This window comes from Pleurodeles waltl, chromosome 11 (assembly GCF_031143425.1).
Source record: "Pleurodeles waltl isolate 20211129_DDA chromosome 11, aPleWal1.hap1.20221129, whole genome shotgun sequence".
NCBI lineage: Eukaryota > Metazoa > Chordata > Amphibia > Caudata > Salamandridae > Pleurodeles > Pleurodeles waltl.
Window position 1 is genome coordinate 708,342,463 of NC_090450.1, and position 13,102 is coordinate 708,355,564.

Below are 13,102 nucleotides of genomic sequence, written 5' to 3' on the forward strand. Positions count from 1 at the left end.
TGCACCACTCACACTATCCACTGCCTTGTGGCATTGCTTTCACCCACCAACCGGCTGGCTGTTCTATGGCCTTCCATTTCCTTGTGGCTGGAGGAAGTGGTAGGCTTATTGGGGATTGCTGGGGAGATGGCTCCCCTCGGAACACTGCATGCTGACAGAGGCGATAACCCAGTAAGTGAGTGCCCAAATATCTGTTAATGCACCAGCACAGAGCCGGAGTATTTCTCTAAATGGGGTTTGCACCTTCTAGATCACCTAGATAATGGTTATCATTGTGCTGAAAGGTAGCCACTTCTGGCCCAGGTCAACTCCACCGAGACTGGGACCCTTTTTAGGTGCTGAGTTACAGTTTTTCGCTACGAGGACTAACCCTGGTTCTTGTCAACACAAATCTAGAACCAGTTGGTTTGGTCTTTACCCAATAAACTCACACTGGCTCCTTACTTGCAATAAGACCCCTTTGGGCAATCCTAAATGATCCCTCCTGATGCTACAGAATTACACTGTTAGCCTGTTCCTCTCGTCTGTTCCATGTCACAGCACACACCAGGCACTCTTTTAATCTTCCCCCACATCCATTCTTCCATACATTCACCTTGTAAAGGGAAACCTCGCCAATAGAATTCCAGTTGATCCTTTTGCATCTCAGTAGTCCACTAATATCTCCAGGTAGGTCTTTTGAGCCACCTGACATGCAGCTGACTCTGCTCCACTCCACCAGCCTTTTAAATGAAACTTGCTACTCTTCTCTGGCTTACCTTTCCAGCCTTTGCCAATGTTTACAGATTAAAATAGGTTCTCCTTTCCTTTTCAACCCACACATTAAGTTCATTTCTTAGGAAAAGATTAAGGTTTACTTTGACAAAAATGGTGCAAATTGCTGCAGAGCACAGGTCCCAGCTGGTTCTACAAGGAGCACAGGCATTGCAGAACTGGGATGTGTTCAGTAGTGATCCTCAGTTAGCAGAGTACCTCACTTGTGTGACCTCAAAATGTCATGGAATGAGCGCGTTCTAAAACAAATATCTAGAATCGCAGTTGAAAGGAAATGAGGGCATGAGGTTTTAGGGATGCAGGCCCTCTCAAGGCAATGGAAATCAGTGACGCCAGCTCAATTTTTTTCTGGCCGGCCCTGTGATTTTTCACTCCACAATCAATGAGACTTTTGGAGGTGCCCTGTGTTATGCTGACATTCTCCAGCAGAGCACTAGGATCTGCTAGCCCAGGGATGCACCGAAACTGGGCTCTGTCCCCTCATATAAGGAGAGTATGGTGGTTAGTGGAAGCTGATTCTATGTTCAGAAGCACCAGTAACCCTGGAAGGGAGGAGAACTGCTCCATTCAGCCTTACTTCCCTAGATGTATGTATTATGTCTGTGTTTGTTTGTGTGTGTGTGTGTATGTGTAATGTTACACGTATGCTGGGTGGACGGGAGGCGATGTGTAGTGTAAATCGTTACCTACAAAGAACATTGTGATTGTTGCAGAAAATGGTGGTTCCTCTTCAGGTTGTCTTTGCACCCCAGAAACCTTGTGGTTTCTGGGTAGAATGGGGAACATAAAACCACATACTTTGAAGCTCATGAAGTCTGCCCAGCAACATCAAATGATCTGCCCTTGGCGGGTGTGATGTGCTGGGCGTTGCTTTGCAATAGTGGGATCTGTTCTGAAAATGTGATTGAAATTGTGAATTTCAGCAATGCGCTATCACTTATGCCTGCTCCCTCCCTGTAATGCAAAAGGATCAAATGAAAACATCAAAAGATGCGCTCTGCCCAGAGTGGGGAGGGGTTTCAACTTGGAGTAAACTTGTCATTTGGTTTGCCTTGGCTTCTCGTCAGTGCCTCCAGCTTAGAATAAATACTGTCTGAAATGAGCCAATAGTTATAACTCGAGGCGAAGCTCTGCAGAAGTTGTACAGGGGGCATATTCTATGAACAGGGCTATCTATATTGTTGTTTTCTTCAGGGCTAAGACAATGCTTAGGACTATGGGCCTGATTCTAACTTTGGAGGACGGTGTTAAACCGTCCCAAAAGTGGCGGATATACCACCTACCGTATTACGAGTTCCATAGGATATAATGGACTCGTAATACGGTAGGTGGTATATCCGCCACTTTTGGGACGGTTTAACACCGTCCTCCAAAGTTAGAATCAGGCCCTATGTCTGCTGACTGACCTATCCAAGTAGAAGAACAGAATGCTGTATTGCCCAAAGTGTCGAGATGATGCGAGCCTCTGGCAAAGATGACAAGAGGAAGGCCCACCAGGCTGATTCAATCATGGAGATTATTTCCTGGACATGAGAGGCTCATGAACCTCAAGAATCCTGCAGATCATTTGATATTACCAAAGACACTGCATTGAATGCAAGAGGGTTGCATACATTCCGGGACTTTGAGCGTGCTGAACCTCCATGTGCCACGACCTGCCCTGCTACTATTGACTTTGTGGAAGTTGGACTCATCCTATATCCGGTCCCAGAGGGACATGGATTTTTCCACTTCACCCTTGTTAGCAGAACAGCATTATGTTGCCTGAGGCTGATCTCTTTGATTCTGTAACCAATGATCCTGTACTACGACCCCTTGTGGTCCTGAACATATTGTGGTTCATATGTGCAAATGGATCCCAACATTAACCACCAGTACCTCGGCTCCGAATTTAAGGGCAGGTGCAGTGGTGTTACCACCAACCAAAAATCTCAACTGTTGGTCTGTCATTTTTGACATATAAGCCCATACAGTTTGGTATTTCCAGGACTGGAGCTAGGCTAAGTCCAGTTCCAGTGTTACAAGACTCCCATTGAGGACACTGACTTTGGAACTTGGTAGGGTCTCCAAGTGCTCTCTATTTAACTGTGTTGGTAAACACCATTAAATGGACCGCTAAGGATTCAGATAACTCGACACTTCAAAAACATTGACCTTGAGGCACTTTGGATAAGACTCCCATGCAAACCAGTAGCAAAATTCAAGGTGTTTGGACGTCCAAGGTCACTTGGAAGAGGTGTTTGATCGTTTTTGGTGTGTTCTGGGATGAAACCATCTTGGGTCAAAGGGTCGAACTCAAAGCCACTGAGAAAGTGGAGTAAAGGGCAGACAGAGCATAACCACAGGGATGCTTTGTATCATTCTATCGTGTTTCTTTGGAAATTGACTCAGAATTGTAAACAAAGTCAATTGTAGAATAGCAGAGACCCGAAAGTGTTTAAGACTTTTCAAAAATCCACAAAATCTTACAAACTTCATACAATAACATGAGCACCAGGACTCCTCTGTGTTATTTGTAATGCTGCTGTGTGACCACTCTTTTTTATACATGGGTCGCATATTGGGCCCAGACACCAAAGGATCTTGCTGCCCTTATTTCCTATGTATAAACAGTGCTTTAAATGGGCCGGTACTCACAGGTACTGAGTACCGGCACTTTTTATTTTTACCGCTGTGAGTACCGGCACTTCTCTGCCTGCAATGAGAGTACCGGTACTCATAAAAGGCTTGTTGCTGCTCGTGCTTCTGAGCTCGAGGCTGTGAAAGTGGAGCCTGCCTGGACGACACTTTGACAGCCAAACTGCCTTTGTAGCCCCGAGCTGAGCCACTGCTGAACTATTCAGCATAGTCTTATTTGCATAATGTCCGGTTGCCCAGGATCACACACTATGTTGGAGGACGGAGCATGGCCCATTAAGGCCCTGCACTGTCAATCTCGTTCACACTTTCTCGTGAATTTGTGAACACACTGAATCCAGGAAGCCCATTAACAGGCGCAATTAAGAAAGCCACAAGCCACGGAGGTAAGGAGTTTAAAATGGCTTTTATCCCACCCGAGTGTCTTGCGTGAGTGTTTGTGTGTTGGCTTGCTTGTGTGTGCCTGGTTTGTGTAAGAGAAAAGCGACGGAAAGAGGGAGAGAATCAGGACACTCAGGATATATTTCAAAGAAAATATGTGGAATGCTGTGTGGGTTCATGTCTGCTTGTTTATTTCTGGGTGGACGTGCACTCAAGAATATTTAGGTATTGTGCCAAATGCAAGCATAAAGTATGCCATTAACAAGCTGAAAATATTACAAAACAAGGAATATCATCATGTTTGGCCTACATTTTGTGTGACGAGTTAACCTATTCTATTAATACATTTCTCACGTGGTTTGGTGAGTGCTGCAACTCGTACAGAAGTAATTACTAATGCTGCTATTCCAGTCAGTTTCCAGGGACACACGGATTATTAATTTGCTGGGGCCAGTAGTGCTGCTGCTGATGGCTTGGACGCATTCCTGGATACACCTGCCTCTCCATCAGGTACAGTCAACTCTACTTCTTAGCGAAACTGGTAAGCACTTAATAAGATGCATGGTCAATTCCCTGTACATAATGTTGGTGCATTAGTAGCACTTATCTCAATACACAGTGCTGTCCCAGTCCAGCTAAATAAAAAGCGGTACGCAAGATCACTAAACATTGTGGCATTAGCACAAAAATTGGCCCTATTATCACAAAGCACCCACACACAATATGACAGTGCTTGTCCAATATATAGCAATGGCATACATTTGCATACTGTCTTGTCAATACCCAATATACCACAGTACTGGGATCACATAATACTGGCCTAGAACACTGTCCATGTCTAATATCACACACAGTGATGTTGAGAGTGCACCGTTCAAGATCTGTTAAATTTGTTCTAAGGATCCTTTGCCATGGCCATTCAACCTAACCTTTCACTTTAAATGCAATGGACTGTATACAAATTTCTGAGGGCCATGCTGTGAATTAATATTTATGTAGTGTGCCACATGTGCAGAGGGAATCTGCACATATGGTGCGTTTAGGACCACTGTCATGGGCAATGCAAGAGCAATATGAATACTGGATAGATGTATCATCATGTCTCACCCTTAGACCCGCCTCTAGCCCCGCCCACCAGCCACACCCATAACTCATTTTAATGAGTACCTGCACTTATTTTTTCCCATTTAAAGCACTGTGTATAAATGAAATACTTATTCACCCTATGCCCACCATAGATAGTGCACTCCAACTCTGATGATCCAGAACCCAGAGAGCATGTCCAATAGTACCACTATGCTGTAGATGTGACTAGTGTGTTTGCACTTACCTTTGATGCCAGCTGGTCTCACCAGGGGCATGATCATCCCTACTGCAATTGGAGGATTTGAGGTAGGAACTTGACAGCCTTCTTACCGTTGTTGGAGTTCTGCACCTTGGCTATGATTCCGGAGCCTTCCTTGCAGAGCTGTTTGCCTGCGTTGTCGATGACTGTGGCTGTATACTTGTAAAAATGGCGAAATTCTGACCTTCGTGCAAACCTGGATGACGCCTCGTTGTGGTCTACTGGATCACCCACACGCTCTGAAACAATGCGGAGAGAACACGCTGTGTGAGTGAGGATAGGATGCACAAACGATAAGCTACCCTGCAGGCCCTGTCATTGTTTAGTGGCGGAATAATCGCAGGGAACCAGAGTCAATCTAGAGCTTCGGCAGCAGAGCCCGAGCCGGGCACTGGTGAGTGCAGAGGAGGGTCGGCAGGGAATGAGCTGTCAGAGATCACAGGGAGAGTCTGCGTAGGAGTAGTGGTTTAAGTCTACAGGCCTACAACTTCAAGGCTATCCCAGAAGTACAAGGTTCTTACTTCCACAATTGAGTAACACAATACACATAGCCTGAACTTTTGGAGTCACTCCTTTGTTTGCGCTAAAATAAGCACAGGATGAAAAGACCATTATTTTTAACTGAAAGCGGGTGAGGGAGAGTTGGAAGTTTTAGCAAAAGGTCGACTTCCGCTAGATATACAGGGGTGACATGGACCATAATCCAAGCAGGAAAAATTGACTGTGGAAAATCCAGTGTGGTTGTAAACAAGTATTGGCAAAGCCAATAGGCCTCTGCAATCCAAGAACTATTGGCTTTGTCAATGTCTTTTAGCCATGTTGTGCAGCAGTCATGGGGGAAAGCGCTATGACACGGCCAGCGATGCCGCATCATAGCGCTTTATTGTCACTGCGGGGGGGTGGGAAGGGGGGGGGGAGCGGGGTTGGGGCGGGACAGGCATCACATTTGGGGGAGCAGGCAACAGAACATGGTTGGGGTGGAAAGCGGTTGGGGAGAAGGTAAATAAGAGATATCACGTGTCCAGCTGTACCTGCATCATAGCACTTTGTTTTGTTATGGTGCGGGGCAACAGACGGAAACAGACAGGAGCGAAGAACCCAAATATGACAAAGGGATTAAGGGAGCAGACAGAGAAGGGAAAGGCCGAACACGAACGAGGGTGGGTGAGGATGTGGCTTGGGGAGGGGGTAGAAAAAAAAGACCGGGGCAGTTGGTATGAGGGAAAATAATCCACAAGGATGGGGCCAGCGGTGGGAGTAAAAAGGAGCTAGAGATATGAGAGACAGCTTAGTGTGACCAGACGTCCCGGATTTCCCCGGAGAGTCCCGGTTTTTACAGAACTGTCCCGGTGTCCCGACATTTCTCTTAATTTTAAATAAATGTCCCGGTTTTTGGGACTAAGGTCAGATCTTTAAATAAATGTCCCGGTTTTTGGGACAAAGGTTAGATCACCTAGGAAAGCATAAGTTAAAAACACCTACAAAGTATGAAATGATTAAAGTCATTTATCTGTTGCTGTCAGGCAACACAGTCCCTTGTCTGCTCCCAGCAGAGAGATGGAGTGGGGAGCAGAGAGAGTTGGGTGGGGGCGGGTTGGGGGTGCAGGGTGGGAGGTCAAGCCATAGCTAATTTTTATATATGTAGTCTTTTAAATGTGTGTGTCTGTGTGTGTATGCGTGTGTGTATATATACATATATATATATATATATATATATATATATTAACACACACCTGTAAAGGCACACATTCACAAAGCTACGAAAAAAAGCGGCACAGGCCAGATATAAAAGCAAGAGTCAAGTCTTTAGTCCTTCTTTTATGTCTGACCTGTACCGGGTTTTGCTCCTCAAGATCTGGTCACTCTAAAACAGCTTGAAATCACAAGCATGCATATGGAGTGCTTGAACCCCCCCAAAAATAGCTCCGTAAACGGGAGTAGTGAAAAGTCACAAGTACTTGGTCCATGCTGCAGGGAAGGGGCAAACACAAGATGAGGACATGACGCATGCCATGACGAATGTTCACAATGCAATGAGAGCGACACTGAAGATAACTAATGGGTAAGTTAGGGGCGGGCTATATGACCACTGTGTCTGAACAAAATGCCTCAAAGAGACTGCACATGCGCTCTCTAGCCGACAGCTAATGATAGAACAGAAATGGTACCCAGAAAAATATGCAGCATGCAAGGAAAAGGTTCCATCGATGTGGTTCTTCTTGGATGGGGAGTGATCAGATGAGGTGTGAGTCTAGAACAGTGGGTTGTGTTTTGAGAATATCTTTGGACTTTTACAAGGATGATGAATGTGCTCTTGCCAAGGGTGGACCGCAGGAATTGTGTGGCATGGAAGTTTGTGGTATGGATCTGTGCAGTGTTGAGTGGAGTAGAATTATGTGGCGTGCAGTGCAATTTTGTGATGTTGTATGGATTGGAAATACGTGAATATAAATAATGTGGCATTGAGTGGAATTATGTGGCATGGAATATTGCATCATGGAGTTGAATTATATGGCAGGTAATTGTGTTGCATTGCATGGAGTTGTGTGGCATGTAGTGGAATTATGTGGCTTAGAGGGCCGTTGTGTGACACAAAGTGCAATTGTGTAATCTGGACAGGAGTGGAATCATGTGGCATGGAATTGTGTGGGACGGCATTGTGTGGAACTGAGTCATGTGACATTGAGTAGAGTGGAATTATGTGGCACGGAGTGGAATTATGTGACTTGGAGTGGATTGGACATATGTGTAGTGAACATATGTGGTGTACAGTGGAATTATGGGGTGTGAATTATGTAGCGTGGGATCATGTTGCATGCCATGCAATTGTGTGGCATGTACTGGAATTGTGAGACGTGGAATTTTGTGGGGTGTAATGCAATTGTGTGACTTGGAGTGCATTTATGTAATGTGGAGTGGGACTGCGTAATGAAGAGTCATTTTGTAGAGTGGAATTCTGTGGAGTGGAAATATGTGACGTGGTGTGGAAATGTGTAGTGTGCAACTATATGGCATGATCTGGAGTGGAATTATATGGTATGGAATTGTGCGGCATGGCTTGGAATTCTGTGGCAAGGCATATAACTGTGTGTCTGAGTGCAACTGAATTATGTGGGGTGGAATTGTGTGGAGTGGAATATGTGGTGTGGGGTGGAATTATGTGGCATGAATTGGAATTATGTGCCATCGAATGGAGTGGAATTATGAGCCATGAAGTGGAATTGTGGGGTGTGAAATTGTGCGGAGTGGAATTGTGTGGAGTTGAATTGAGTGGCATGTAATGCCATAGAGTGGAATGGTGTGGAGTTTAATTGTGTGCCAGTGGCACCTGTTGTGTGAAATATGCTTGCATGTGTTAAGTAAATTAAAGAAGGCATGGTTTTAAATAAGGGTATCCTGGCTATCACACATGAGAAGAGAGGAATATAAAAATGTTCATGGTTTCAAAATATGTGCATTTTTAATAGCAGTGAAAGTACATTGTTTTATAAATAGATTAACATGTTGCATTTTAAGTCAAAGTGGCAGTGCAAGTATGTTTCTTACAGTCAGATAACAGCTGGAGAAATGAGGCACAGAGCCAGTTAAAAGTCTGTGCGCTAATGTTAAAGTAAAGACAAGGAGAGGTGGGGTAGAGGGACGGGGCAGGAACATGGAAAAGTGGTGGGTGGAAGGAGGGAGAATAAATAATACCTGAATAACAGTGCGAGAGGCGGATAAACTCTAATCAAAATGAATCTAACTGTGCTTGGTCCATGTATCACCCAGAAAAGGAAATGACGACTGGCGTACTGGATAACTTCGACCCAGCAAAGAAGAGTGGCAATAAATTAAACGAAAAGTATGGAATTGGTGGGCTGCGTGCCGCTTGTTGTACACAAAAGTCTCGAAGAGAAAGCACATGCGCTGTCTAGCCGAGACCTAAAAACAGGCAAAACTGAAGTGAAGTGGCCCCCTCATATCTCTATGTCCAGATCCATTCCAACTGCTGCATTTATGGCAATGAAATCCCTGAATGCAAAAAATATTCCAGGGCTGCTAGAGTGGTGAGCCTACATCTGCCCGCCCCACCCCGCCCTTTACCAACCTCATCTTAATAGGAGGTTTCATCTTTCCATGACTAGTGGAAACGGCTCACTGAGGTTTTTCATCTGTACCATGAGCCTCAGTGTGTTATTCTCTTGGCTGTAACAGGTCTCCCTCAATTCTAGCCTCTATTGTTGTGTTCATATCGCAGACTCAAAGTGTTGGTTGCTGGAACAGACTTCTGGAAACATACCTGTCCCTCCATAGCCGTGTGTGATGCGTCGCTTGTGAGCATTCTCGAAAGACATTCGTTTCTCACTGGGCACCATGACTTTTTGATTCCATCTGGGCGAATGTGCAACTGGTATATTATTTCGGGCCACAGGCCTTGATGAGCTTATAAACCAGGTATGCCCTGCAACAAGATCTGAAAATGAGGACATGCGTTATGAAAGTGCTTTTGGTGTAATGCATTCTCTGCACAGTTTCTGTGTTTCTCTGCTCTGCTCGCTAGTGTGTGGTGTCATGGAATGTGGGTGAGTGACTGAAGGAGTGGACAGTAAGAGAGAGTGGGCTGAGCAGAGAGGATTCTGCTCCTGGTGGGGTTTTCCATTAAGTAACCTGCAACCTAACTTGTAAGCTCTTCAATAAACCTACAACTAGCAATCCTACGTGAACTGGCTGCCTGACTCCTACTTACCAAGGAAGAATCTTCAATTACAACATGCTATGATACTTAAGGTATGAAATGCACAATACAGACAAGCTAGAAAGGGTCATGGTAACGTTTACTTTTCGTAGTTCAGGAGTGTGTGTGCTGCAAAATGAAGGTGTGAGGATCCAACAGGCAGGAGAATCACTGGAAGAAACTCACCTCTCATCTCAAATCTCTTCAGCATGTCCATGAGGATCCTTGCCCTCGGCATGAAGACCAACTCCTTCCTCACAATCATCCTCAGGCACATGTAGGGCGGCATCGGGTACAAGAAGCTGAGATGGGGTCCGCTCACTTGGGTAGAGCTGCCTCCACCCTGGTGGTAAATGCCCGACCACTGGTGCAAAGGTTCCTGTGGTGGGTGAAAAGGAAAGATTACCAGCGAGTGTCTGTTAGTGTAACCAATGCTTGATTGGTCTTTTGCAACAGAATCTGTCTCTCACAAACTGATAGTGTTCGGGCTGAGTCAATCACAATGTAATCACAATGCATTCATTTTACCAAGTGTGCAAGGATGAAAAGCTGAGTTGAGGCGGCCAGAATTCGAACTTGTGACTCGCAGATTATATCCATTATCTTGGTAGCAGATGTATTAACTGACTGAAGTATATTATTGAGCTGAAAAGGGTTCTACACCAGTCAAAATATTGGAAGCAGGAGTGTTTTTTTTTACTTTTCTGTACTCAAAAAGTGCACAAAAGTCGAGGTAATTTGTGACATTAATATTAATAATGCCAAACAAAATTGAAAGATGTGCTAAATTATTTTATATATTATACACACATCACACTGTGGGAGTAGCCACAATACAGTTATGTGGGTCAGGATTCCCATAGAAAGAGTGGTTTTTGTTTTGCTAATAACTTTGGCACCTTTGATGAAAGCTTCCAAAAACAAAAAGTCCACTCACCTCCGCCCCTTCCTGGAAAATTTCGGGGAGATCGGTCAAGCAGGGGCTGATCAAAAGGGGGTCCTAAAACAGTTTTTCCTTTGCAATTTTTCATAGAAAATATTAGACAAGAACACAGAAAAAAGGGATGAACAGTATTACACGAATTTGGCAGAAAACTAGGTATTTACCCAGAAACTATGTTTTTAGTTACTTGGTGTAATTCTGGGCATCCTTCTTAGCTAAATTAACATTCAAAATGTAGTGATATCTGTCCTACAAGACAGATATCCAAATTAATTGAAGTAACTATAATTTGAGCCCCCGCCATGTACAGTGTTGACATCAATGATGTCAATTATGTTTGTTAAATTTGGCTCCCCCCGGGGGCGTGGCCTGGCCGCCGGTCAAGATGGCCGACACAACGTGAGGCTCTGCCGGGGCCGGGCAATTGATTCTATTTAATTTATCCTCCAGGTGGCAACGGCAGGAGAGGACCCCCGGGGCGTTCCCCTGGAGACCCCAGCGACTTACTGTGAGCCGGGAGCGGCTGAGACAGGCACCCGGAGGCTAGGTCCGTGAGATCGGGCCTGGCGCCGGCAGTCTCCCGCGCGCGCTAACGCTGACCGCGCGCGTGGGGGCGGGGAGGCGCTGAGGCTGCTCCCGGCCGAAGAGGAGAAGAGCCGGGAGTGCGGGGGAGCTCCAGGAGGCCTGTTCAGTGGCTACATCGAGCCGCGGCCTTCCCCCTTCCCTAGTGTGCATTGCGGCTGTTGGCGCCGTCCCCCCTGGGCCCCTACTGACCTCCGGCTGGAGAACTTTCTTGGGCCTCCCGATTCTCGGGCTCCCGGCTGGTGTGTGCTGGGCCTGGACGGCTCGAGACGTGCGGAGGGCGTGCCGAGGCAAAGAGCTGCCTGGCCCCTGGACGGTGAGGCGACTGGAGGGGGCGAGGACTGGAACTTTGGGTGCGGAGGACGCCGCTCTTAGCGACAATGACTAATTGGCATGTATGGGATACTGCTACGTCTGAAGCTGTGGGTGCGTGTGGGTCTGCTCCGTGATCGGGCCCCTGATGTGTAGCTGTTGTTTGGCCCAATGGCCCTTCTCCCCTAGAACATTCTGGGTGGAGAGCTGTTTGGCAGGCTTCTGCCCCTTGGATGAGTCCGGTTATTGCTTGCTTTAAGTTTACGGGGTGGGCTTTGGGGTTGGATGGGTGGGTCACTGCGAGGGTCCGATTGGGGGGCCTGTGTGGGTGGTGGGGGGATTGGGCGAATCTGGGAATGTTTCAGGTTACCTTTTCGTTAAGTTCTTGGCAGGTGGAGAGGTGTGTTTACGCGCAGTGTTGTACGGCTGTAGTTCTGGATGAGGGATGGCGCTACCTCTGCTGTTAGATGCTTGACATGGAATGTGCGGGGGCTCAATGATAATCGGAAAGCCCGGCTGGTGACTGCTTATGTTAAGCGACATGGTATTGACATCTGTATGATACAAGAGACGCATCTGATGGCATCTGCGGTGGGCAGACTGAAAGCTGGCTGGGTTGGGGAGGCTCATTGCTTTACATATTCTAGCAACACGCGCAGGGTTGCAATTATTATCCGCAAAGGACTGCAGTGGCGTACGCGCGAAATTATTATTGATCCCAACGGCAGGTACGTGTTACTGAGCGGAATGTTGTTGGACAGGGCTTGCCAACTTGTGGCTGTGTATGGGCCGAATGTTGATGACCCGGAGTTTTTCCTGGAGGTGTGGCGCCTTGTGGAGTCGTTGGGAGCTGGAGCTGTGATCTGGGGCGGTGATTTTAACGTAGTCCTAGATGCTAAGCTGGACCGAGAGAGTGCGGCTAGGGTGCAGCATGTTTCTTCGGCAAGATCTCTGGCGGCAGTGATGAATAGCGGAGCTCTGGTGGATTTGTGGAGGCAGAGGCATATAGGCGTGCGAGAGGGCACCTGCTTGAATTACTTCCATAGCAGTTGGTCTCGTATTGACCGATGGCTGGGCACTAGAGATGTGGAGGCTTGGACTAGAGCAATAGACCATCTCCCCCGTACGTTATCGGACCACTCGCCGGTGTTATTAGAATTGGCGATACCCAGTGAGCTGCAACCGATGGTTATGTGGCGATTGCCCAGCGGAGCGCTCCGTGATGAGATCTTCCGGGAGGAGGTACGGGAGGCGGTTCGGCTATTTTTTGTTGAGAATCGAGGATCGGTGGAATCTCCCGGCACAATTTGGGAGGCATTTAAAGTGGTTATTCGTGGGGTGTGTCTCGCGAAGCAGCATGGGATTGTGAAAGTCTTAAGGCGGGAGATGGCCGATATTGATAGGAGGCTCGGTG

At 46.6% G+C, this 13,102-nt stretch overlaps 1 protein-coding gene across 2 annotated transcripts in view; it reads right to left on the minus strand.

Moving 5' to 3' along the window:
- Nucleotides 1–13,102, minus strand: part of LOC138266025 (uncharacterized) — a 341,072-nt gene that overhangs the window by 316,052 nt on the left and 11,918 nt on the right. For both annotated transcript variants that reach the window (XM_069214333.1, XM_069214334.1), the window contains exons 3-5: nucleotides 10,038–10,230; nucleotides 9,417–9,590; nucleotides 5,209–5,376 (exon numbers count right to left, since the gene is read on the minus strand). In XM_069214333.1, the coding sequence (XP_069070434.1) occupies nucleotides 5,209–5,376; nucleotides 9,417–9,590; nucleotides 10,038–10,230 (535 nt within the window). The remainder of the gene's footprint in view (nucleotides 1–5,208; nucleotides 5,377–9,416; nucleotides 9,591–10,037; nucleotides 10,231–13,102) is intronic.